The sequence below is a fragment of the Ostrea edulis genome, chromosome 7 (assembly GCF_947568905.1).
Source record: "Ostrea edulis chromosome 7, xbOstEdul1.1, whole genome shotgun sequence".
Lineage (NCBI taxonomy): Eukaryota > Metazoa > Mollusca > Bivalvia > Ostreida > Ostreidae > Ostrea > Ostrea edulis.
The window spans coordinates 11,259,305-11,282,894 of record NC_079170.1 but is presented as its reverse complement, the minus strand read 5'-3'; the positions used below and the strand labels follow the sequence as shown (position 1 = coordinate 11,282,894).

The following is a 23,590-nucleotide window of genomic DNA, read 5'->3' as shown; positions in this document are numbered from 1 at the left end:
TGGGTCAACCAAGATAGTGAAAGTGAGAGAGAAATTATTTTTGTTAACATCTTGGCTTGATTCTTTCTTTGCAATTTAATCCTGGAAGCCAGACCTGTTTTCTGTACAATTTGTGTATGATGTGGATTTTATATTAGTAAATAGCTTTTACAAAGCAGATATGTGCCGATTATGAAATCCTTGTTTGGCAGTCGATATTCTTCCCATTAATAGCTACTTTACCAGTCGATGAAGACAGAGTCACTCTTTCCCGTAGTCGGTTGTTTTAGGTGAGCCAAAATGGGTATATACTCGGTACTACCATCTCGGTTTGGATTAAAATTGAAACAGATTTTGCTTACCCAGCGGTACTATGAATTCCATCGTGTGTTTTTCAGCAGATATATGTGTGTTGTCATTTTCCAAAAACAATTGGAAAAAAACGTATCTGTTTTAAAGACCGAGAAAATTTACCTGGTCTGTGAACCCTTGTCAATCAGAAGAAATTTAGCGTCAAATTGGATGCTAAAAATTGATGGACATTTGGCTACTAGTCTTTGTGTATACCTTATCTATCTTATCTGGCGATCGAGGCGTTCATGCAATCTGTTGATGCTTACCGCGTAAACCTGCTTGATGGGGAAACGGTTTTGTCTTTTTCATGTAGAGATATAGTCACACAATAATAATAATAAATTTTACATCCACAATTACATAAATTATAATAGAATATAGTAGGTTTAGCTTAGAAATGGGTACGATTTATACTAATTATCACGGATTGTTGAATATAATTTACACGGACATCCAGTTTATACTAAACAGATTAATTATGAGTAAATGCATTGTGCATTAATTAAATCTTGTTTACACTCAGTTGAACATTTATAGGCGTAATTTTCCAATCGAAACATGACCACAAAAGTTTAACCAATCGGAAGAGAAATTAGCCGCTATAAGGGCTATTTCCTGCTTATAATAGTTGAAAATGGGATCCAGAGGAAGAACAAATTCTTCTTCTAGACCAGTTATTCAAGGAACTGTCGGGAAATAAGAATGTCCTGTTTTTGTAGCCCATACGTTATGGACGAGTCACAGACAGCTTTGGTAGGGAGAGAATTATGGTGTGCGGTTCAGAAAAACCAATTCAAACAGAATAAAACTTTCTAAGTCGTTTTTGAATATATAGTCATCATGGGGCGTGAGAGGATGATCGGTACATCAGCTGTACATAGCAGAAAATACACCGCAGTACACGAGAACTCCCGTCGGAGACTGTATGCTTGGCAGTCAAACATCGTCGGATACTGGGTATCCGATGAACGAAGGCAGTCAAATGGATTCAAGAAAATTTTGAATAAAAAATATTCTGCCTAAGTTTTCAATGGCTAACGTTCTCATTCACACGAAATAAATTTATTGAGCTTTAATTCGTAAGTTTGATTAATTAGATTTAATCATCCACGTTTCGATTAACCTGCACAAGAAAAATGACTACCATGAAATAATTTCTCAAATCTTACAAAAACTTACAGGTAATGCAGGTAACACAGAAAACATCCCGTGTATTTGGGACGGTATATACAAGCTAGCAAGGTTTCCTCGGGCTCGTGTCTTCACACCTGCCTTAAATAAGCTCCGCCGTGCACTTAACTTACCTGAGGAAAACTGACCGGTTCAAAATTTCGGCCTTAAAAGTTCCATTGCCATTACAATTTGAATTTCTAAATGACAAAAATCTGAACGGCCATTACTGGGTATACAATTTGAATACTTTAAAAGTTGATATGTTGGTTCTCATACAAATGATTCTGGGGTGAAACAGCCTCGTGATTTATAGAAATTCAACGTTCCATTTTTCTAATAGTTGATGAATATTTTCACCATATCATTACATTAACGTTCGAAGGCTCAAATATGAAATTTAAATACAAAATATGCATAAGAGATCGGAGATTTCTGCACATAAGCACGTTGAAAAGAGAAAAGTGAGTGAAAATATAAGAAATGGTGTTGTGAAATAAAATCCCCTGAGGGAAAGAACGAATGAAGCTCGGGATGTGATATTTAATACTTTACCATTAATCACAAACACATATAACACACATAATGATGGGGATCAATAAGAAAGAAACTTAGTATGTACTTTAAAATTCCACTCACTACAGCTGCTGTACTTTTAAGATTGGAACGTTTGCAAGGATGACACGATACAATTGCAAGGGTGTTGATGAGATATTAGAGCATTGGTTTAACTGTTTTAAGTATCTATCCATAGTCTGCTTCAACTTTCATATTTGACATTCCAGAAGTTGTTTAACGTACTTATTTATTTGTTTTACATTCCAAACATTGAAGAATTGTAAAATTGAAGCTATACAATATATGAAAGCTTTACAGATGTAATTATCGCATATTTAGAATGTGTTTACATCTATAGGTTCAGCAAAATCATAAAAATCAGTCGATTTAGGGTCATCATCAGAACTCTGGAATATGCCTTTAGAGACATTTTCCGCGACGTCATACACGCCTTGACACAATGGTGCTTCCTTTTCATGGAGGTGGTTGTACACGTCATCACAAGGGTCCTGCTCTACAAACATTAGCTGAGAGAACGCATTATCTTCCTTTTCCACTGGTTCATTGAGGTGATTGTATGTGTAAATTGCTTCTCTTTGGGTATCTTGGTGAACAAACGTTGAAGGTTCCTGAAAAACAATATAGAAGAAACATAGACGGGAATGAAGTCGCTTTAACAAACATGATTTATTACAATGCATAATGGTGATAATGTCATAAACAGATTCGTAAATTGATATTAATTTAAAAATGCCTTATGCTACATGCAGTCTTTAGAGATTGGTGTCATACCACATAATTCCTAATATCACTGGGCACAGCATACAGAGTGGATTGACGATTGATGTTTTCTTGATCAGACTGTACTACAAACCTGGTCACACAAAAATTGTACAAAAGTAAAACACTGGTGTCGATCAATAAGAAACAAATATAGAACAAGTATACACACAAAACTGTCATTCACACAGTACGAAACAGTAATCCTATCAAAAATGAATACAAATATTGTACAATCGGTAACTATGCAAAAGCATAAAATTAAGGAAATGTAATACCACACCTTCCACTTCTGGAGAGTAGGTTTCTTCTACATTTACGTACAAGTATTACAATCCAGAAAAACATTCCAAACAGAAGTCCGCCTGCTCCGACAAACATAAATAGATATATTATTTCTGAAATAAAAACAATACAATGAAACACCATCAGAAAATATCCTTTTTACTTTTACGTGTATCATAGATATCAAAAAAAAAAAAACAACAACGTAAAACAAGAAGTTGAACATGTTTTACATACCTTCATTCCATCCACCTAAAGGAAAATAGGTAAAGTTGCATGAAGCTATTTTAAAATCTAATACTCGAAGGGTTGAATAACACGAGAATGTAAAACTCCCCACCAAGCATTTCATTCAAAGAACAATCAACCATAGAATTGTGTGTAAAATGATACTTGTCAATCTTATTCATACGTCGATTTTATATATCCCAGTTAACCGGAAACAAAAGAAACCAGGGTTTTCTACATCTGATTCGTGTTTAGATATTTTTGTTAAACATAGAAAATGACGGCAAACTAACAAACGGCTTCTCCATCGTCAAATTTCCATATTTATGTACCATTATTCCCATTATCACCTGCATCTGTAGTTGATGTATATGAACTGATCCGATACATACGAGCTTTTTCTGTGCATGGTCAGCTTTAAATCAAGGTAGACTACTGACTAACACGTTGTGTAGATGAAGGGTTTCATATCAATGTATGAAAGGTAAACATAACGAACAGTTATCAATTTCATAATCTTCTCAGCAATACAAAATAGAGAGTTGGGCAAACACAGACCCCTGGATATATCAGCGGTGGGAGCAGATATATAGTTGGAGTAATTAACCCCTGTCGACAGGTCACACCCCCTGTAAGCTCTATATCTTGATCAGATATAATGATTTTCATGAAAGATGAAGAGCTAATATATCGGAATGAAACATTTCAGACATTATTTTACAATACGATAGGTTGTATTGGCATGTTAGATCACTATAACGATTATAGAATTTTTGAAATGCTGACTATAAACGAGACTGTTGTTATAGTTTCAAAACAAGTAGCCTTCCACAAAAATAAGTAGACAGCACAGAGCTCCACGTTACGGAAGTGATATATATTCATCCACCATTCTGTACGTTATATATGTGTAGTTGTGTAAGGTGAAGATAACGAATAGTGATTAATCTCATAACTCCTATAAGCAATACAAAATAGATAGTTGGGCAAACACGGACCCCTGGACACACCAGAGGTGGGATCAGGTGCCTAGGAGGAGTAAGCATCCCCTGTTGACCGGTCACACCCGCCGTGAGCCCGTGTGTCCTTTTTTATTTCATCATCAAATGCAGAACAAGTGGCCACAGTGTGTCCAATTCCAGTTCATCAAATTATAAGAGCTCGTTCTGCGTAAGATTAATTTTTCAATCGCGGCATTCTACTGACAAATAAGTTGATAGTATAGAAATTTTAAAAGTCTTCTTTAAATACAGCTTTTCCTAAATTCGTGGTCCTTAGACATAATGAACTAATTTTCCAAATACAAGATATCACTCGATGTGATGCTTACGTCTTCAAAACACATATTCCCACCTCTGATATATCCAGGGATCCGTGTTTGCCTTATTCGTAATTTTGTATCTATTTATAGGATTTATCAGATTGATTATTGTTCGTTATCTTCGCATGTTCATAATTGTCTATCCCTTGGCAACCTGTGGTTTGGATTTACCCCATTCTACTAATATAGCATTGATCACTTGACCACAGTAATGTAGAGATATTAAGAGTTGAGGTTACTCACTCTATAGAAATCCAATGCGAAATTCACTAAAGTTTCAATAAAACTGCTTTTCTTATATATCAAGTTATAGAACACTACGGGACCAAGTGATATTTCAGCAGTGAAGATGGGGAAACCTGACAATTTTGAATTGTACTGAAGTTTATAAACACAGTTATAGTGTGTATAATTAATTCATCCTGCCTGTATTCATTCAAGATTCCATTACCTAGAAACTTTTCTGTACTCATGTGAATTATGTTTATAAATATTAATCAAATAAGATATATTCTCATAATGGTAGATTAAAACAATTGTATATGTATCAACTGAGCATCAGTTTCCACACATACAGTTTGTGTTGTATGCACATCACATTACATGTCCACTATGTGTACAGTGTGCAAACAAAACAACATAATTTGCGCGTGAAACTTATATATCGCTCCAGAAGTGATGTGTAAATGTAAAGAACACAGTAATTGTTGTGACAACTTTCGTCATTAGTTTTTTCAATACTTGTTTACCTCTTCTTAGTCATGTCGGTAGTAGGCGCTTTTTAGACGAGATTTCCAACCAAACAACAAACTTGACCGGGTTATTTCTACTCATAGGGCTATATGTATAACACGTAATTCAATCATGGAAAGTTGAAAGATTTTAAGCAGTTTTTATATATCATTTGACATGGTCCTAAAAATGAACTTTTGTATGCATACACATGTATTTCAATATACATTGATCAAGCTGTAACAACTGTCATGACGTTACAGCGGTCAGCTACTGATGACCTCATTACCATACTGATTTCATTCGTACCTATCCATGTACTGCGTCTAAATGTATACTTTCTAGAAATAGAATTCTTTTAAGATTTGTTTTAGCCTTAATAGTTTTCAAACTATACGAGAAGGTGAAAATAACGAAAGGCGATCAATCTCATAACTCCTATAAAGAATGCAAAATAAAGAGCACGGCAAACACTTACCCCTGGATACACCAGAGGTAGGATCAGGTGCTAAGGAGGAGTGGGTATTTAAGAAATAAATCATTGTAAATGTTAAATATGGAATTAATAGTTGTAACTATTCATAAACGACCGAAGATAACGAACAATGACTAATTTCAAATATCTGAAAACAAAATTCACGAATGACTCATCAATATATTTAAGGTTGTGTAATTGTAAAATTTAACCTCTAACACAGCCTTTGTCTTCTCTGATGAGCCCGCAATCGCAGGAACACGAACTATTTTCACCACAAACACCAGCATGTAGTGTTTCTGTACACTGTCAATTTCACATGATTCACCAAGACCTTTACCTGCTGAATACACGGTATTAGTAGCAATATATCAACACTAATCACATTAGATTTCAAACTCGAAAGCTTAGTCTGCTGTATCGATCTCTTGAGATAAAAATAATTGCAGCAAAATAGTGCCTAAACGTACAACAAAATATATTCAATCCCGCATTATATAACTCCACGGCCTTGCCGTCAAAGTTTGTAAGACATAACTCTCACCATCTCTCTCTCTCTCTCTCTCTCTCTCTTGCATTTTGTTGTTTAAGTGAAGATGTCCATAACTATGGTTACCTTCGGTACATTTCCCTTTAGACTCAACAATGCCTTTATTGCAAAAGCATAGTGATCTGTTTCCAAACAATCCACACACAGTTGCATTTGTAGTCCCGTTACATTGCAAACCACACTCACAGGATTCAAGCAGCTGTCTACCAACTGAAATGTAAATAATGAAAGTTAGGAATGCTTTGTTTGTTTATGTTGTATTCAAAAACCGTATAAACAATCGACCATTGCACATCGCCCAAACGAAATATCCGAAAAACCAAGCAGGGTATTGGGAAGAACACATTGATTTTCCTTTCTTATGGCAGGGTCTGTTACGGCACGTTTGGTCACCTTGGCACGTTTGGTCGCCCGGCGACGATACGTGCGGCACGCTTTATTCATATCGATCAAACATGCCACACGTATCGTCGTCCGACAACTGAATGTGCCGTGAGGATGGGCACCAATGGTCGTCAATGTTTGGCCATACCCAAATACGAATGGTCGCCACCCAAGCCCCCTGTCCCAGACCTCAAATTTGCTTTTGTTTTGCAAAAAAGTGTATGTGTTCATGTGTGTGTGTGTTCGTTCGTGCGCGTCTGTGTGTTTGAGTGACGGTGTGAGTGTGTGCGCTTGTGTATGTGTGCATGCATGTGCGTATACGTGCATGTGTGTAGCTATGTGCGTGTGTACGTATATGGGTTCATTCATGTGTAACAAAGTTTGTTTTGCATTACGCACGCACATACGTGCACACATTTTTAACACAAGTGAAGAACGATACATAGCCAACAAACAAAAAACCTAGACATATCCGGATGAAATTAGATGTGAATTTATCTTTCAAACACACGAGTCGCAACATTTTAACAACACCGTACTCTACACACCATCCTATGGCATGCCGTTTTTACATTTACTTTTCTTCAAAGATATCTCATAAATCTTATAAGATATCGTATAAAAGATATAAAATAGCTTGATATGTTTTTATACGCGTTATCTTAAACAGTATATGATATATCTCATAAACTTTATAAGATGTCTTAACGTTTTGGATTTAAGATAGCTCATTCACTCTAATATGGTATTTAATTAAGAAACAAGGTATCATTTAAAAATATTTATCGGGATATAAATACTTGTTGGTCCCGTGAAAATTTGATCACGTACCAACCCGTAATTATATCCCGATAAATATTTTTAAACGATACCTCAAGACTTAAATTTAGATTTTTGTGATCGGCAATATTGCTGAATTCTGTTAACAACACGTTGCCATACATTTCACATTGTTGACCTGCACAACGAAGCGTCATATATGTTCAAAATGACGAAAACACAAAACAAAGTTCCATCAAATTAAGAACTGTTTTGATTATTAAGACGCTAAAAAGCAAGCATATCAACGTATACATATACATTGACTCGGAAGTATATAATGCGAAACTCTTCCAAATGTCTAATTTTAGGGGGGCATGATTTAATCAGGGGTGCACAAGGTTACACTTACAGTTGTGATGCGCTTTCACTTTTGGAAAGAGAAGACGATGAAGATCGATTTTGAAAGATATTCTGTGGATATTACGGAGTTAACAGAAGACTGAAGTGGAGGAAAATGAAGAACAGGGCGGCAGACGTCAGGTGTAGGCAAAGCATTTATAGACAGGACAGAGGACGCAGCTCAGATGAATCTCCGGAAAGAACTAAACATCGAAGAAAAGAATGTGGAAGTGCACGAAGGTAAGGGACGGTTTAGATTTGGATGTGTAATTGTTGAGAAACATAAGCTCACTGAACGCTTCTTTTGACTCGATAAATTTCTGTAATAGGTTTTTAACGACGCCTCGCTTCGATGTCCCGACATAAACTTGGAAACCGACATCAATTACCTTATGGCTGCTATGGCACGGAGGCAGTAGGGGTGTAAGTCTTCCTGCACACCGACGACTTATCGACCATACATCCTGTGAATTACCTTTTTGCTAAAGCCTAATGTCCCCGATGACCACGGTGAAGTTGAAGCAGACAAAATTTTAGACATACATTAGTAAGTATAAATACATTGTTTAAAGAAATGCTTTTATCAATTATTGATGAAAATTCACTGCTTGGAATACAAATAAGACCATAAATACATTTTGTGATGTTCATTTCATCTGTTGATATACTTCTGTAGTAAGTGAGAGCGTTTGCTAGATGTGTATTGCCTTAGTAAAAGTAGTACGTATTACCTACTTTTAACAAATGTTGATACGCACAGCCGTCACGGCTGTTGACCCTGTAGTGGATTTATGCAGTGATAAATACGTAATGTTCGTAATAGTGTTAAGTAGAAAAATATAGTTGCAAATGTCAATAATAACTTTTATAAAGTATTTTATAAAAGAAATTTTATAATATATCTCATATATTTCGTAAGATATCTTGTAAAATACATAACATATCTTATGTATTGTCAGATATTTCTTCAACTTTATAAGGTATTCTTTATGTTTTGTAAGATATTTCTTAAACTTTACAAGATATCTTCTATTTTTATAAGATATCTCATAAATCAATTTTTATAAGATATATTATAAACTATATATATTATCATATTGTTGTGTAATGCTTGCACTTGAGTGACATCTATGACCTAGATTGTTGTAGAGTTCGATGTTTATCATATAGTAGAAAGATGACGAACGGTGTCTATCAAGAATGAACCATAAAGTGTATTCTGATTATAAATACACTATGAATTTAGCCGATATTTAGTTCTAGTTAAACAAGTACTTTAGGCATTTTGGATTATGCTATATCTGGGACTAGGATTTAGGAATTTCGTCGTAAATAAACAACCCATTTGTGATTTGTTTTATATACAGATTCAACTCGGCACGGACATTGTTTATTGTTCACGTATCGTATGTTAGTTCCATTACTACTATTATAATTTGCTTTCAAGAATTGCAAATAAATTATTTGTTTGATTGCATTTGTTAGTAAATTCTGCTACTGGGTAATTCTGATCCATAACAGTATGAATTTCTTTTCAAAACATGTATAAGACATCTTGTAAAACATTTCATATCCCGTATGTTTATAAGATATCTCATAAAGTTGATGAGATATCTTTTTTTGAAAAAGCATTTATGAGATATTTTCTTATAAAACATATGAGATATCTTATACGTTTGATAAAAAATCTTACAAGAATAATTTTATATCTCCTATATCTTATAAGATATCTCATAAACTTTATAAGATATCTTGTTTAATATACAAGATATCTTACAAACTTTATGAGATGTCTCATATAGTTTTGAAAAATATCATATATTCTATGAGATATATTATGAACTGCAAGTTATATAAGACATTTTATAAAATTTATCAGATATCTTATTCAGAATAGAAGATATCTTATAGATTATATAAGATACCTTTATAAAGGAGTAGATATTAACATGGGGTGACATACATCCTGATAAGTATGCGTGCCCAGACATGCATACAAATACACATGAGCATACAGAGTGAAATACAAAACAAGTACTGCCATCTGTTATGATTTGACAATAAAATGAAATCTTTGAATTCGACATAAACAACACTTTGTACATAATTTTATGCACTAGAAAGCCCACCAATTCTAAACAAGTATTCGGTTTGATCTAACCGAAAGAAATTGGAGATGAAGGAGGAGGATGATTAGAAGGGAGAAAAAGAAGAAAGAGGAGGAGGAGTAGGAGGAGGAGGAGGAGGAGGAAAGCAAAGTTAGTGTTTAGGAGTGACAGCTTGGGTGGCGACCATTCGTACTCGGGTATGGCCTAAAATTGGCGATCAATCGTGTCCATCCTCACGGCATATTAAATTGCCCTGTGACGATACGTGTGGCATGAATGGTCGCCGGCAACCAAACGTGCACCACGAATGATCGGCGACGATCAAACGTGCCGTAGCAAGGGTCAACTAAACAAAGTATGTTGACCATATTAGTGTGAATTAATTACATGTAATATAAATACTGTTAAAGTAAATACAACTTTTAATGAATGCTTATAAATCATTTAATTTTGCATGTTACACCCTTTGTCATTGGTTGAAAAATTATTGGAATATCGTATCCAACGATAAAAAAAATAAATGGCCGGAACTATTTTCTATTGGAATGTTAGGGATTCCTCTGGATGCTTCGTATTTATATATAGATTAGGGAAACCTGAAAAGAAAAACTTAACAAATCTATCGATCTCTATAAATTATTTAAACAAAAGCAAACAAATATCAAATATAAATAATAATCAATTATGCAAAATGAAATAAACAGGGCCATTTGAGGACACACACCCCACTATAACAACACACATTTGCTTCTGCAATTTCGAGCTGAGAGTTATTTGTATTCAACCGGGGATGACAACAATCCATTTGCAGTTTGCGACAATTTCCTTCATAACGCGAACCCAAATACCAGATATACCGCACACTGCCTCAGAGATACCCTAATATCGTAGCCCTTAACGACTATGGTTTTGAACTCTGGCATAATATGTTTATGAGTGGGCACCGAAACGAAACTTCCATACGACGTTACAACAGCTGTGACGCCTTAGAAATTCACTGATAAAACTCGAAAAACCTTCTGTAACAGTTACTTGTCCACCTGAAAGCCGTGATAACCCTCAAGAGAACCCTACCTTGCATTCCACATCATGATTATGCACATATCCCACGCTTTCCGTTAGTACTGGCATCGAACTTTGCACTTAATTCCAGTTCCACTCAACAAAATTCATGCAAATTTTTTCTCAACAGGAATTATATCTAACTCCTCCTTTCAAAACTTCATTCTTCAGTCCACAAGAAACCCGTTTGCTCAACAGTAAACTTAGTTTTTTTTTAAGTTGTGTATTCACAAATTACTATCTCGAAATTATATAGAATGTAGTCCAAGAATAATTCGTTAATTCAACTCAAATCACATAATGTTTCATCATATGAACTCAATGTTTTAAAATATTAAATGATAAGGAATAAATTCATTGCTTTTTCGTTGGATGGAGGTATACCTGTACCTCAAAAAAAAAGACGGAAAACTTTTGCATCATGCGCTACGCACAATGATGCAGTTTTCCGTCCTTTTTTGTATATCCAACGAAAAAATAATAAATTTTTTCCTTAATTCAATGAGATTTGATTTTAGGTATAAGATTTTTGTTAGCATTTATGATCAATGGTTGCTGTTTGAGATTCTACATTCTCTTACTTGGTACACATGATACATTCACCCATTCAAATCCATCCTTACAAGCACAGTTGTTACCTTGGCTCACTGTACTGTATTGGCACACATCTGCATTCTTTGTCCTAGTCCATTGTGCATCCATTGTGCACGCATCAAATATTCCCTTCCCAACTGATAATTTGATACACTTTGTATATCACCAAGTTTTGAAACCTAGCCATTTTCTTTTACATCCATGTAGTGCTATTTCTATTCAAAATTGAGACGAACCTGGTTAATGGTACAATGCTCATGATCAATGAGTAACAAACTAATACAAGGTGTTGATGGAAGTTTTTATGTTTTCTGTATCCATGATTCTTCCTAATCACAGTGAAACACCTGTATCTAATTCGTGATCAACGAGATCGCCTGACGCCATTGACTTATTTCATAATACACATTTTATTGATAATTTCAGAATAATACCTCGGAATTTGTTTTCACGTTTTGTTTTTATCAAAATGCATTGTATATAAATATATATATGTTATCACTGCATAATATAACCAACAATGATACTTGACTTGATTTATTAATCATCTTCAGTAGATTTAGGAAGTGCTTGGTATCTATATTTTGATATAATGCTTACAATTGTTTTTGTTCTAAGCAGCTTGCTATCTATATATCAAAAACACATTTAACAATATCGTGGGTTTGTTATATTGCGCGTAATTTTTTATTTTCAGATTTTACCCATACCTTTGTGACATGTTAAGGAAGCCATGTCAGCTATGTATTGAGGTCCACAGACACACACCTTTCTATCACCAAATGTTCTGCATATCCCCAAACCCAACGTTCCATTGCACTGATCATTTACTTCACAAGTCTCAAAAAGCTTTTTATTGACTATAATACAAGAATGAAATAAACATCGTTTAAAGAATGAACATATTATAATAAAATGCAAAAGCGAATAAATCTCTTCCTGCAAAAACGTTCAACCTGGTAAACAATATGAACCATTTGTTAGAAAATCCTCATCGCAGGCACATGTTTGAGTCCGCGTAGCCTCGCTGTAGACACATCTCCCGCCATTTTGTGTACCGGTACATTCTTCACCGATTATACACATCTCCCCTATGACTGACCCAACTGTTAACATATCAACACATATGAACCCATATTTATCTTTACGATCATTATAATTTAGAATAATTTGATGATATCCTTCCCATTTTAGTAATATCTTATCGTTACAAAATCATGTTATACATCAAACCTTTTACACAAACGTCTCGAACGACTGTGTGATTATTCGGACAGTGACACATTTTTATACCAGCGATGACCTTACATTCCCGTGCCCCATAAGTTCCTGTACATTGTCTGTGGAATTCGCAAGATTGGAAAAGGCGTCGACTACCTATAATGAATAATTACACCTGTGTGGTTATTTATACAACAATCAATCCTTACCGTTAGTATGGGTTGAGTACTGCTGTATAATGGGAAAAGCCATGTGATTTTAATCATTTCAGTTGAGTTCTTTCATTACTCAAACCATGACATTCGATCATCCTATGTAATGCATTAGAGTTTAAGTGGTGAATCACAATATCATCAACAAAATGGCGCCCAAATATTGGCTCGGGAAGCTTCAACACATTTATTTACCTGTATTCGTGTAAACCTAAATAGATCACATGAATGGGTAACATGTCGTCCCATTTATAATTAGATATGAGATACAATTCTTTGTAACACAATGACATGTGTCGTTTGGAACGTAAATAGAAAACAAGGATTTCTAAAGTTTTATCACAAAATTTAAAACAAGGAATTGTAACTAGCATTCAGAGCGGGATAAAACAGTCCGATACTGCTACGAGCTTAGTAGGAAACAGAAATACAATGTGTGTTGTGATTTAGTTGTATACGGAAATGGGTCTCTTGCAGAACAATAAGAAAATGGGAAGATATGGAACGACTAAACCGTCATCCCATGTTCGTTTGGTATTTAGTGAATGTGTATACATCATTATGTGATGTGCTTTACTCATTATGCCATGTGCTTCTCTCACTGTGTCATTTGTTTCTCTTATTATGCCATGTGCTTCTCTCATTATGATATCAGCACGAATTATCATGTCATTAACATTTATCATTATGTGAATTGTTTGTTTAATTATATGACGTGCTTGTGTCATTATGTCATGTACATTCACCATTAAGTAATGTGCATTTTTATGTCACTAGGTGATGTGCTTTCCTCATGTTTGTTTGGTTCATTAAGTCTTGAGCAAACATATTCATGAAAGACGAAGATAACGAACATTGATCAACCTCCCCGTTATGCATAGGAAGTCACTTCCGTTGTTAATGATATGAAGAGAAAACGCTTTTGTTGGGCAATTCCTGAAGAAAAACATACGTGCAAATATTTAGCCATGTAGCCTTTGGAAGAAATTCATACACTGTCAGACTTGGAATCTCGAGTTGTATTGCCTTATCTACAGTATACGACACGAGTTTTATACACCTCACCGTGGAAACACCACGGTGGAAAATCCACGGAGATGCACCTTGTCCTCCATGTTCCACGGTGTGTGTTATTTGCGAATACATACAGCTTCTATGAGCTTTGTTCCGGCCACGGAAGCCTTGCAGATGTGAAAATATGCCACAGGCTAAAGAATCATGATAACGGTGGAGTTAACAAAAAAGAAAAAATGTCAATATTTTCACTCCAATACTTATATTGTTTTTCAGGATTTTGAGCCAAATCCAACGATACCAAACACTATATATTATGTTTTTCAGAAAACCTCGTTTTGATTTTTTTTAATTTTATTTTCCCTTTCTTCATTGAAATATTCTTAAATTCTATGTTTAAATAATTTAAATAAGGCGTACTTGCAGGCAATTCCTGTTTTGAATGCGAATTAGTATATTCAGTAAATGAAAAGCAAACATGTATTAGGGATATTCAATAATTACCGATGTGCTCTCTCTCTCTCTCTCTCTCTCTCTCTCTCTCTCTCTCTCTCTCTCTCTCTAATGCACTGTTGAAGGTACATAATTAATTCCAATTTATTTTGTTAATATGCAACTTGACAAATATAACTTGATCCAATATAGAAATTGGAGCATTGTCGATGATAAACAAATTGGAATTTATTACATAATTAATAGAAGCAAAAATCCAAACTATTGGATGGTTTATTTTTAAAATCCAGAGTTAATTGCATTTGACCGATACTTATGTTCAATGTACTTTGATAGACATTTTCATAAACGAAATGTTCATCGGAAGTATCTGGATAATGCAATGATTTTTTTAATAATAAGTATATACCATGCAAGTTCCTAGGGTCTTTGTCACAGTGTATACGTTTCGTTAGTTTGGATTTTGACTTCTTATGAAAAGTGTAGAATATATTGGGTCGGCGCGATATCAGATCTAGTCTACGATCATGGGTATCTTGCACCGACCCAATGTATTTCACACTTTCCGTAAGAAGCCAATCGCTTCTGTTGATTTCAGATACACGAATTAGCTGACCCCCCGTTGTTCTACTGAGGCGAAAACCCATTCGAATTTGCATGGAATGTACAAGTTATACACAGGTCATTGTTATAGTCACATATCAAATGCTAACCCTACTAACATTTTTTTATTATTTAAAAAATAAGTTATTGAATAATGAAATATGACCAAACTGCAGATTGGACTTTATAGAGCTCCGTGCTAACATTAATTATATTTTTCAATGTATCAGAAGGGATGAAGGGAGATGTTACCGTTTAAGTTGTGTAAAATTCTTGACAAGCAATATGATAACAACAAAAAATGGTGTTTAAATTGTCCGATTAATGAAAACATTAAATTGTGTACAGGGGGGGGGGGGGTAGTAGTCTGAAACTGTCTAAATTTCCCCATCAATATTGTGGGTCCATTATATTGCGCGTAATTTTGTATTTTCATATTTTCTCATACCTTTGTGACATGTTAAGGAAGTCATGTCCACTATATATTGAGATCCACAGACACACATCTTTCTATCACCAACTGTTCTGCATATCTCCAAACCCAATGTTCCATTGCACTGATCGTCTACTTCACAAGTCTCAAAAAGCGTTTTGTTCACTATAATACAAGAATGAATTAAACATCGTTTACCAAATGAACATATCATATTAAAAGGTAAAAGGGAATAAATATCTTCCTGCGAAAATGTCCAACCTGGTAAACAATATGAACCATTTGTTAGAAAATCCTCATCGCAGGCACATGTTTGAGTCCGTGTAGCCTCGCTGTAGACACATCTTCCGCCATTTTGTGTACCGGTACATTCTGCATTTGCTGTACACGTCTCCCCTATGACTGACCCAACTATTAACATATCAACAAATTTTAGCACAAATTTAGCTACTTGTATATGATCACTATAATTTAGAAACAGTTGATGATGTCCCTCCCATTTCGATAGCATCTTATTGTTACCAAATTATATTTCACATCAAACCTTTTAAACAAAAGTTTCGAAAAACTGTGTAATTATCCGGACAGTGACACATTTGTATACCAGCGATGACCTTGCATTCCCGTGCCCCATAAGTTCCTGTACATTGTCTGTGTGATTCACAAGATTGGAAAAGGCGTCGACTACATATAATTAATAATTACACCTGTGGGAAAATTTATACAACAATAAATCCGTGCCTTGAGCACGGGGTGATTACTCCTTTATGGGAAAATCTTGTGATTTAAATAATTTCAGTTGAAGTCTTTCGTTACTCAAAAATTGTATTCCATCATTCTATGAATGAATATGATTTATTTCCAAATTAGGGCCCTCTCGGGCATACAACATACATGATTGTTAACATTTCAATGTGCAATGACGATAAAAAGAAAAGAACAAAACAAGAGTAAAAATATGCATTATTAGGGCAAATAAATTAATTAGTAGATTATCATTCCCGACCGCCCCTCGAATATCGCCACGCCCGGATTTTTTTTTATTTTTCAAAATTACGATTTCCGGATATTTTTATGTCCGGTCTGGTATCGTAAACGTACTTTGTTTCACTTTGCCTTTTAGAAACCCAATGTAATGCATTAGAGTTACAGTGGTGAATCACAATATCTTCAACAAAATGGCGCCCAAATGTCGGCTCAGGAAAGTTCAACACGTTTATTACCTGTAATATATCTCAGAATTCATGTAAACTTAATAGAGCACGTAAATGGGTAACATATCGTCACATTTATAATTAGATATGAAGTATAAGTCTTTATGACACAATGACATGCGACATTTGGAACGTAAATAGAAAACAAGGATTTCTAAAGATTTTTCACAAAATTCAAAACAAGGAATTGTAACTAACACTCAGAGCGAGATAAAACAGTCCGATAATGCTAGGGGTTTGGTACAAAACAGATGTGCAATGTCTGTTGTGATTTAGTTGTATACGGACATGGGTTCCATGGAGAACAATAAGAAAATGGGGAGATATGGAACGGCTAAGCCGTCAATTCATATTCGTTTGTTATTTAGTGATTGCGTATACATCACTATGCGATGTGCTTCAATTCTGACTCAATGATAGGTTGTATTGGCAATCGAGATCGTTATAACGATCATATAATTTGCGAGTTGCCGACTTTAAATGAGACTATTGAAACCCTTGTATCATCAACTTGTTTGTCAGTAGCTTATCTCGATTTAAAAACTGACCATACGCATTATCCCATGTGCTCCTATCATGATGCCATGAGCACTAATCATGCCAATAACATTCATCATTATGGCATGTTTTAGATGATCATGGTCACGTGACATGATAACTGTCAAGTTGAAAACTTACGGATACAATGATAGAATCAGCATCGATGTAATAGGAGGGACTGCTGACTTGTGACATAATCGTTATTTTTCTATTGAAAGTATTTCCTTACGATTTCGGCGCCTTCCCCAGAGTGCACAGGAAGTCACGTCAGTTCGTACAAGTTGAGTCAGGATGTATTTCAAGTTTTTTCATGTTGTTTTAGGATTGCAGCTGATTTGTGATAAATGAAAAATGCTGAACTGATCTTGGGGTTTTCAAACAGATCATAATGATAATAATGATTGGTTTTATATACCACTTTTTTCAGCGTATGCTGCTAACAATAAATTATTACCTCGGCAAACTTTCTTAGCTTCCTGTGAAGCCCAAGACAGCAAATCCTGCTGTTGTTGATCTTGATTATTGGTGACCGGAAAGACATGGGTATATAATCCCTACACAATTTTACTCTACATTGTGTGTATTTCAGATCACTAGATTTGAGGCGTCCAAATAGTCGATTTTTAATCTTAATTAAACACTATCTAGAGTAAAAGCAACATGGAAATTAAATATATAAGAGCCTCCAGCTGCCAAAACTCAAAGTCAATAACAGCAATATTTGCTCTTTCGGACTTAATTTCTCTGAAAACTCTAAATGCCAGTTCAGCATTTTTCATTTATCATTCCATCCGCCATTTTCTAGCTTTACAGTTATCACGTTAGGTGACTTTGATCACCATCATAAAGAAGTTTGCACACAACATAATGATATTTGCACATAGCAATACGATGTTTGTTCTAGACGTAATGAACCAAAAAAATCACATCATATAAACACATAAGCATATCACATAACGACAAAAAGCACATGACATAATAAGTGAATATGACATAATCAGAAAAGCACATTGCATAATGGTATAAAATATGCACATGACAGGTTGGTAAATACACATGAAATAATGATGAATGCACATGACATGAGAGATGCACATCACATAATAATTAATGTTCATGACATTATAATTAGTGCACAACAGATAGTAAAGAAGCACACGACATAATGATAAATGCCCATGAAATAATTAGTGCTCATGACATAATGAGAGAAGCACATGACATGATGAGAGCAGCACATGACAGAATAAGAGAAGCACATGACATGATGAGAAAAGCACATGACATGAGAGAAGCACATGGCGTAATGAGAAAAGAACATCACATATTTATGTATACACATCACTAAATATCAAAATAACTCCACAAGACAGTTATGGCATTCTATAAAAAGACGTGCAAACAATCAGTTTTGAGGTTGATAAAGAAGACCGGGTCGAAAAATTACTCAAATATTCAACCATTTTAGAGAAAATTCTGTTTCAGAAGAACCTGTGAAAAGCTCTCGTGTTTCGGAAGAAATCTAAAAGGCGTGTTGTTATGTAAACAGTCAAATTTAAGAGGTAAATTAAACATAAAAGTGCAGCTTGGGCTAAAGGGGAAAGCAACGAAACTTAAATGGTGACTTGAACCATATGCAAGGTGAAGATAAGGAACAGTGATCAATCTCATAACTCCTACAAGCAATACAAAATAGATAGTTGGGCAAACACGGACCCCTGGACACACCAGAGGTGGGACCAGGTGCCTAGGAGGAGTAAGCATCCCCTGTTGACCGGTCACACCCGCCGTGAGCCCCATATCCTGATCAGGTAAACGGAGTTATCCACAGTCAAAATCAGTGTGCCAAGAACGGCTTAACAATCGGTATGAAACACGTCAGTTTCTGATTTTAGGTTAAGTGGTAAGTGGACATACGTGTGGTAGAGAGTGAATGTTCTAATACATAAGTACTGGTCACGGCGCATAAGTCATCATAGGTATTTGGGGTTGTATATTTTGGAAAGGACCTCGTACCTTGGTAGTTTTTAACTGTATTACAAACGCCTAAAATGCATAAAGATCATCCATAATGAACTAGTATCAGTTGCTTTCAGACATTTCCCCCAAAATAACTTTATTTTTCAAGACGACATTGCGACAATGCATAGCACATGGAGTGACATTTTCAAAAATAGCTATGGTGTACTGTAGCCATCATAATCACCAGATTCAAATAATATATTATTAAAAGTGTTGGTCATTGTTGTTTTTGGGGGGAGTTCTATAAAGAAAATGTTCAAATCACTTTCTAAAGGAATTCTCAAGATATTATAATCAAATGGGTCTGCCACAAAGTATTAAGTTTCATTTATTTTAATCCATCCATATTCACAATTTCGATGGGTGTTTCAAACCGGATCTACATGTAGCTACTGTCACGATGACGTCATTTCATTTGTGACACTATGATCCTCCACGATAAATCATATTCAAAGTATTTTACTGCAGACTTTACAAAATCGGTATTATTTGATATGATAAAGGTTGTTATGCATAAAGGGATACATACAACTGTTATTACAAACAGGAATTATCGTCATACATGTGTACAGTGTATCTGTATCCTGCTTATAGATAGCATAAACATAAGCATAGAACACAGTATTGGTTTGGAAAACTTGCAGCACAGAAGTGACATACTAATAAATTACCTTCCATTATTTGTCCAGATATGTAAATTTTCTTACTAATACTGTCAAAATATGTTGGGTTTTAAAAGGGGCATACCTTGTAAACAATTCGAACCCTCTTGAAAGAATCCTGGGTCGCAGGAACAAACACCACCACCTCGACCCTGTTTGTTCTGTTGACACCTTCCAGCGTTTGCAGTACCAGTGCACTGACGGTCGTGAGAGCATGATTCGTTCAAAGACATCCCAACTATACAATGTAAATACATATATTCCATTGCTTTTATCAGGAGTCATTTTACTTTCAAACATGAAATTAAACATAGCAAAATCCTAGTGGATATCATTTGTTCTCTTTATGTGTAGTCTCTACTAACCAGGTAAGCATTTACTACCCATTACTTCAAATACTTTCTTGCAATAGCAGAACATATTCTTGCATTTAGTGGTTTGTGTGTACTGCACGTCCTTGTCACAGGATTCAAAAAGGTTGCGTCGTGCTTATATTAAAATAAGAATCAGAGTATTCAAAACATTTTGCACTGTGTTTTCAGCAGGCTAAATAGTTGTGTCTGTACAGTTTTGTTCAGTGATAGATATACCATTGTTTGTGATATTTCATTGAGTATCAAATTTCGTTGTTTTAGTGGGGGTTAAACCAATATCACCTCTCACCATTTTTTGTCACGAACGAACATAAAGTATCTTACTAAGAAATTCACCATCGACAAAACTTTATGATGGAAAATTCACAAAGTTTGATCCCCAAGAAATTTAATGAGACACAGTATAATTTTGATTCTAGAATGCAATAATTAAAATAGTCAATAATAAAGTATTCTGTACCAATACAAAGCTCTTTTTCATTTTCATCCTCAAATAGCTTTCTGCAGAATTCTCTTCCAGTGTTGCAACCTCTTCCATCATCGCATATGTTTACGTTATGTGCTACAATATAAGGAAAGGAAGTCAAACAATAATATAATGCAAATGCATGTATCTATTTCAATATATATGTATATTCTGGATTGTTACTAGGAGAATATATATGTATGTATTACCTTTTGTAGGTTGACATGAGACATGAATCTGAATTTCGTTGAATGAAGTGTTTCCTTTGCATTGGTTAGGCATCATAGAAAATTCATATTTCTTGACATTTGCATAGAGCCTTACAACAATACCGCTAAGCCGGATCGTTTCATTTGATGACGAATTGTCGAAGGAAGTGAGAAGTGTGCAAGTCTCCCCATTTTGATGAGATGTCAAGTTGTCTGAAATGTTAAGAATGGGGTAGAGAATCTTAAACACCTAAATATGATTTCTTGTTTCTTTGTATGGCATTTGTTATTGCGCAATACCTTGTCGAATGAGTGATGGGATTTCCTGTAGAAAAAATTCACAACTTTGATCGCTCTGTACGAACCGGATAATATCTTGAATTCTGAATTCCCTGCAAATGCAAGAATTGTTCATCATAGCGTGGATCCCTGCTACAGTTTCGGCACAAATTTATTAAATATTCCATTTTTTAAAATCATTTTACGACAATTTAAAAACATTAAGTATCAAGGTGTACAAAAAGAAACAAATCTCTAAATTGGGTGTTTCAAAGGAAAATCTTACTCTTGGAAATGCAGAGAAAACATTGACTTGGGCGACAACAAAATCCCATTCAGACCGATCACGAATAGAAATATATCTATAAATAGAAAAGGAAACAGGGAAGTAAACATAAATATATAGCTCAAACGAAGTGGAGATAAAACAAGATTAATTATAAGGGCTTTCACCATAAATTTCAAAACTGGATTTAAAAGAGTATGTAATATTTTGTAATCATAAAGAAATTATTCCTGTAAAATTTAGTTTGAATAAAGTGAAGTTAACAAACAGAGATCGATAACAAAAATAAAAAATAAGTTCCGGAAACATCAGAGTAGGGAGCAGGTGCGTAGGAAATTGCACCCATTGTAAACCTGTCACACATACCTTGATCCTTATATCCTGGCTTATTAACATCCGTTGCTTAGATGTCAATGTTCAACAATATATTGCATTATGTTAATTTCTCATAATGTTGTTTAATAGAAATACATTTAACACATCCTGATGATCTAATTTCAGTTTGCGGTTGACTACGGAATATTTTATTAGCATAATATCGGTGGGTGTGACTGGTACAAAGTGAATGCTTGCTCCTTCTAGGTACTTAATCCCATCTCTGGCATCTTCGGGTTCTGAATTTGCCCTTCTCTTAATTTTGTATTCGGTGGGAATTTTTAGATTGATCACTGTTCATTATCTTCACTTGTTCATTTTGCAACAATTTTTAGGTGCGATTAAGTAAAATTATTGAACGAAATTATGCACAACAGAGTTTTCAAGAGATACAATGTATTAAATTTGTGGTTACAACTTTGAACTACGTTGAAAGATATTACTAAAGCAAAATATTTGTATTGAGATCACCAGTTACTTACCGACTAACTCCATCCCCCTCATCATGGCTGTCTGTCTGATTTATTTTAGCATGTATTCATTATATAGCAAAACGTAAACATATCCACATATGCAAATTTGAATTATGAATATACTCTACGTGACAATTACGCTCGCTTCCTCGTTGTTATTCTTAGTACCATTTAAAATTAAGGAAATTGTCATTATTGTTTAATTTTAACAGCTGCATTTTGTGTATAATACCTCATTTGATACTTTTATTATCAGCTGCATACGGTGTATATGTTTCTCACCTGATTAGATATATAGATCATGTTCTACGTTTATCTGACTCAAACAAACATCTAGTGGCGGATGAATTATGTCAACAGAGGATGACTCCTCTTCCTAGACACCTGATCTGACATTAGAAAATTCCAATGACCCGTGTTTTCCTACTATCAATGATTCTTGTCATTTTGTTAGTATTTGTCCACCTCCGTCTAAACAAATCCATAGAAACTTATTACAAGGATATATCCATTAAATTCTTGATTTTTACATCTGTATTTTGTGTATAAAATTTCATCCGTTACTTTTGGTATCACCTGCATAGAGGGTGTATATCTCTCAGCTTATTGTCGCAGAAAATATTCTACGTTTACCTGACTAAAACAAATACTTAGTAGCGCATGGATCCTATCAACAGGGAATGAGTTCTCTTCCTGGACACTTTAACTCACATCGAGGCAGGTTATTGATAAACAAATTGATGGTGCAGGAGTGTTAACAGTCTCGTTTAATGTCAGCATTATGCAAATTCTATGGTCGTTATAACAATCTAGTATGCCAATACAACTTATCATTGAGTCGAATGTTAATTACTTTGTTTAATTCCAATTGTTAGGCCGTTCTCGGTACACTGATTTTGAATACAGATAATTCCATTTACATGATCATTGTATAGGGCTCAAGGCGGGTACGACCAGTCGACAGGGGATGTTTACTCCTCCTAGGCACCTCCTCTCACCTCTGGTATATCCAA

General features: G+C 34.9%; 2 protein-coding genes across 2 annotated transcripts; both read right to left on the bottom strand.

Annotated features, from left to right (window-relative positions):
- Window positions 1-2,032: 2,032 nt before the first annotated feature.
- On the bottom strand, window positions 2,033-5,442 carry LOC125655376 (uncharacterized). Its single transcript, XM_048885655.2, has 3 exons — window positions 3,125-5,442; window positions 2,854-2,935; window positions 2,033-2,690 (listed from the first exon to the last, which is right to left on the bottom strand). Exons 1-3 carry the CDS (start codon window positions 3,268-3,270, stop codon window positions 2,397-2,399), a joined length of 522 nt encoding a protein of 173 aa, XP_048741612.2. The 5' UTR covers window positions 3,271-5,442; the 3' UTR covers window positions 2,033-2,396.
- A 601-nt stretch (window positions 5,443-6,043) lies between these two features.
- Window positions 6,044-22,675, bottom strand: LOC125662158 (stabilin-2-like). The gene is made up of 13 exons (XM_056142943.1): window positions 22,587-22,675; window positions 21,730-21,805; window positions 21,465-21,556; window positions 21,165-21,377; window positions 20,950-21,051; window positions 20,201-20,353; window positions 15,939-16,088; window positions 15,693-15,842; window positions 12,975-13,118; window positions 12,698-12,847; window positions 12,452-12,601; window positions 6,427-6,642; window positions 6,044-6,222 (listed from the first exon to the last, which is right to left on the bottom strand). The coding sequence occupies exons 1-13, from the start codon at window positions 22,609-22,611 to the stop codon at window positions 6,044-6,046; spliced, it is 1,800 nt and encodes a 599-aa protein (XP_055998918.1). The 5' UTR covers window positions 22,612-22,675.
- Between the last annotated feature and the right edge of the window lie 915 nt (window positions 22,676-23,590).